General features: G+C 62.5%; 1 protein-coding gene across 1 annotated transcript; it reads left to right on the plus strand.

Annotated features, from left to right (window-relative positions):
- Positions 1–1,079: 1,079 nt before the first annotated feature.
- Positions 1,080–2,439, plus strand: GNI_160000 (hypothetical protein; the record flags this gene model as incomplete). Its single annotated transcript, XM_011136322.1, has 1 exon — positions 1,080–2,439. A coding segment is annotated over one exon (1,360 nt), but the record flags the coding sequence as incomplete, so codon positions are not given.
- Positions 2,440–2,616: the final 177 nt, after the last annotated feature.

A 2,616-nucleotide genomic window follows, 5' to 3' on the forward strand; every position in this document is an offset into this window, starting at 1 on the left:
TCGCGGCGGTGCTCAGCGGACCGGCGCGGTGCAGGTGCCGGACGCCGACTGGAAACGTGTGCGGGACCTCGGGCGCCACAACTCCGGTTCAGCAGAGACCGTCGACAATACCAAAGGTCACGGCCGGCACGCAGAGCCCACCCCCGCGTTCGGCCCGACTCTCACTCTGTCCCGTCAGCCTCCACTAAACGCCGCCGGCCCCGCCGCACACGCGTGCGCGCCGTTCGTCACCGCCGCCGCAAACACGCCCTTCGTAACGGCAGTGTCCGGCGGCGCCGACTGCAGCGACGACTGCTTCCCACTCGACGCGCGCTCGGACAGCGACGACGACAGCGAAGATGACGACAGCGAGCCCCAGATCGCACTCTACGCTTCCGAAAACGACCGCCGGCCCAACTACGGAGACGCGAGCTATGGAAACGAGCGTTACGGTACTTGTAACTCGAACTACACCTCCAGCTATGCGGCGAAGTGTGCGGCGGACTATGCAAACCCCGGCTACGTTGCGTCCTCGAACTGCGCTAACCCGAGTTACGCCAACACGAACTTCGCTGCGGGTGCGGGACTCAATTATGGCGTCGCGGTTGCGGGTTCGAATCAAAGCGGTGCCGCTTTGAGTCCGGGCTCCGCTGCGGGAGGGAGGTACGAGCACTATTCGAGTTGCAGTTCGTCGGAGTGGTCTGGTCAGGTTCGCGCGTCGACTAATGGTTGTATGTCAGGTCTCGCAGAGCCCCGACCGGCGGGTGGCGGCGGGGTCGCCAGTTCAAATCCAAGCACCAACAAACCAGAGTCCCGGGCAGCGAGGTTCGGGCTGGGTACGGGGTCACCGCCGTTGCCATCTCGCGAGTTCGGGAAACCGCGGAGTCAGGTACGGCGTGGCGAAGCGCACTTGGTGAAGGCCGCGGTGGTTTTTAAAAATGTCAGCCAGTGAACTTTCCTCGTCCACCTCGTCGGGCTCGGCCCCGTCGGCCTCGGCCTCGGCCTCAGCAGAGCTGGACCATTGGACTCGCGTGTGCAACCTGGTCCAGCAGGCGGCCCGGCCACTGCGGCTTCGGCAGAAGATCTCGATGCTGAACGCCATGGCACAGCACGCCGCCGCGGCCACCTCACCACCGCCGCCACAAGTCTACGCACTTCTACTCGACGTCTACCGCACCTGCGCCCGCCAATTCCCAGACCGCCAACACCCGCTTCTTAAACCGCCCGCCAAGACCCTACTTTTCGCGCTCCAGGATAAAGACGCTCCCGAGTGGTTCTGCAACGAACTCAACAACCTCCTAAACGCAAAGACTGCCACTCAACAAGAAGAAGTCCTCGATCTTGAGTTCGGAGCCAAACCCATGAGCCAGTCTATGGCTATGGGTGGACAGCCAATGGGGAGGCCGCCGGACGGCCGCATGGGCGAGGCCGTGCCCGGTGGCATCGCTGTGGGGTGGGCCCCTGCAGTGGTGGCCACTGGTGCGGGCCCCTGGGAAAGTGGCCAACCGATCAATGACGACTCGGCCACAGGATACGACTTGAACTTCGGTGGCGCTGACTCCGCACCTGGAACCAATCCAGGCTTCGCCCTCGAATCAGTCTCTAGCATGGCGCCCACGTCAGGAATACCGCCCTCTGGTCTTGTAAGCGGACCCATGCTGAACCTACCCGGACAGACTCACTACCCCGGACAACCTGGCTTCCCTGGGCAAGCTCACTTCCCTGGCTTCCATGGGCAACCCGGCTTCCTCAGCCAGCCCGGCTTCCCCGAACAACCGACCCTGTCCGGACAACCTGGCATGTATGGACAGTCTGGTGTGTCCGGACAACCTGGCTTGTCCGCTTTCCCTGAACCAAATAGCTCCTCCGACCTTTCGAGAACGCCGGAGAGGGTTCCCGAGAGCATTTCGGAGAATATTTCCGAGAACGCTGGAGAAAAGATCCTGCCGTCTGCGGTGGCTGGGACCTTCAAGGTAATGACATGGGAAGACAAGATGGGCATTTTGAACGATTTCGGTTGTCACCAAAACCTACAGGAGTTGGAGTCGGCGATCCAGCAGGCAGGAATGAACGGGACCCTGGTGCCGAGTGAAGATGCTTACACTCTTCTCCGAGAAATTACTTGGCTACAGAGCATCCAGTTCTGGGAGGACTGGGATCCAGCGCGAGCCTACCGGCTGGCGTGCCTTGCGAACCAAGTGGCTCTCGGAATGGCGAGCGGTGGTCTCAGCGACCCACGACCAAGTGCTGGAGTACCAAGTGCTGGAGCACCAAGTGCTGGAGGACCAAGTGCTGGAGCACCAAGTGCTGGAGCACCAAGTGCTGGAGGGCCAGGTGCGGGAGTACTGAGTGCTGGAGGACAAGGGCCAGCGATACTGGTGCCTGGCTTCGGCGGTATGTCTCCGCATGGAGAAGTGCGCATATTGCCGAATCCGGAGTCGTTGGGGTACCAGTCGGCCGGTTTCCCGTTTGAGGGGTCGCCTTCGCGGAAGCGGCATCCGGCGCCAGAAGGGTTGCCGTCGTCGAAGCGGGTCATGTTAGGTGGCGTGTCGGGCGTGGCGGTGCAGCGATTGCGGGCGAAGCACACCGTGTGTGCCTGGTGCGCAAATTCCTGGTCCGCAGATGGCGGGTGGCCAG

This window comes from Gregarina niphandrodes (assembly GCF_000223845.1).
Source record: "Gregarina niphandrodes unplaced genomic scaffold scaffold00048, whole genome shotgun sequence".
Classification (NCBI taxonomy): Eukaryota; Apicomplexa; class Conoidasida; order Eugregarinorida; family Gregarinidae; genus Gregarina; species Gregarina niphandrodes.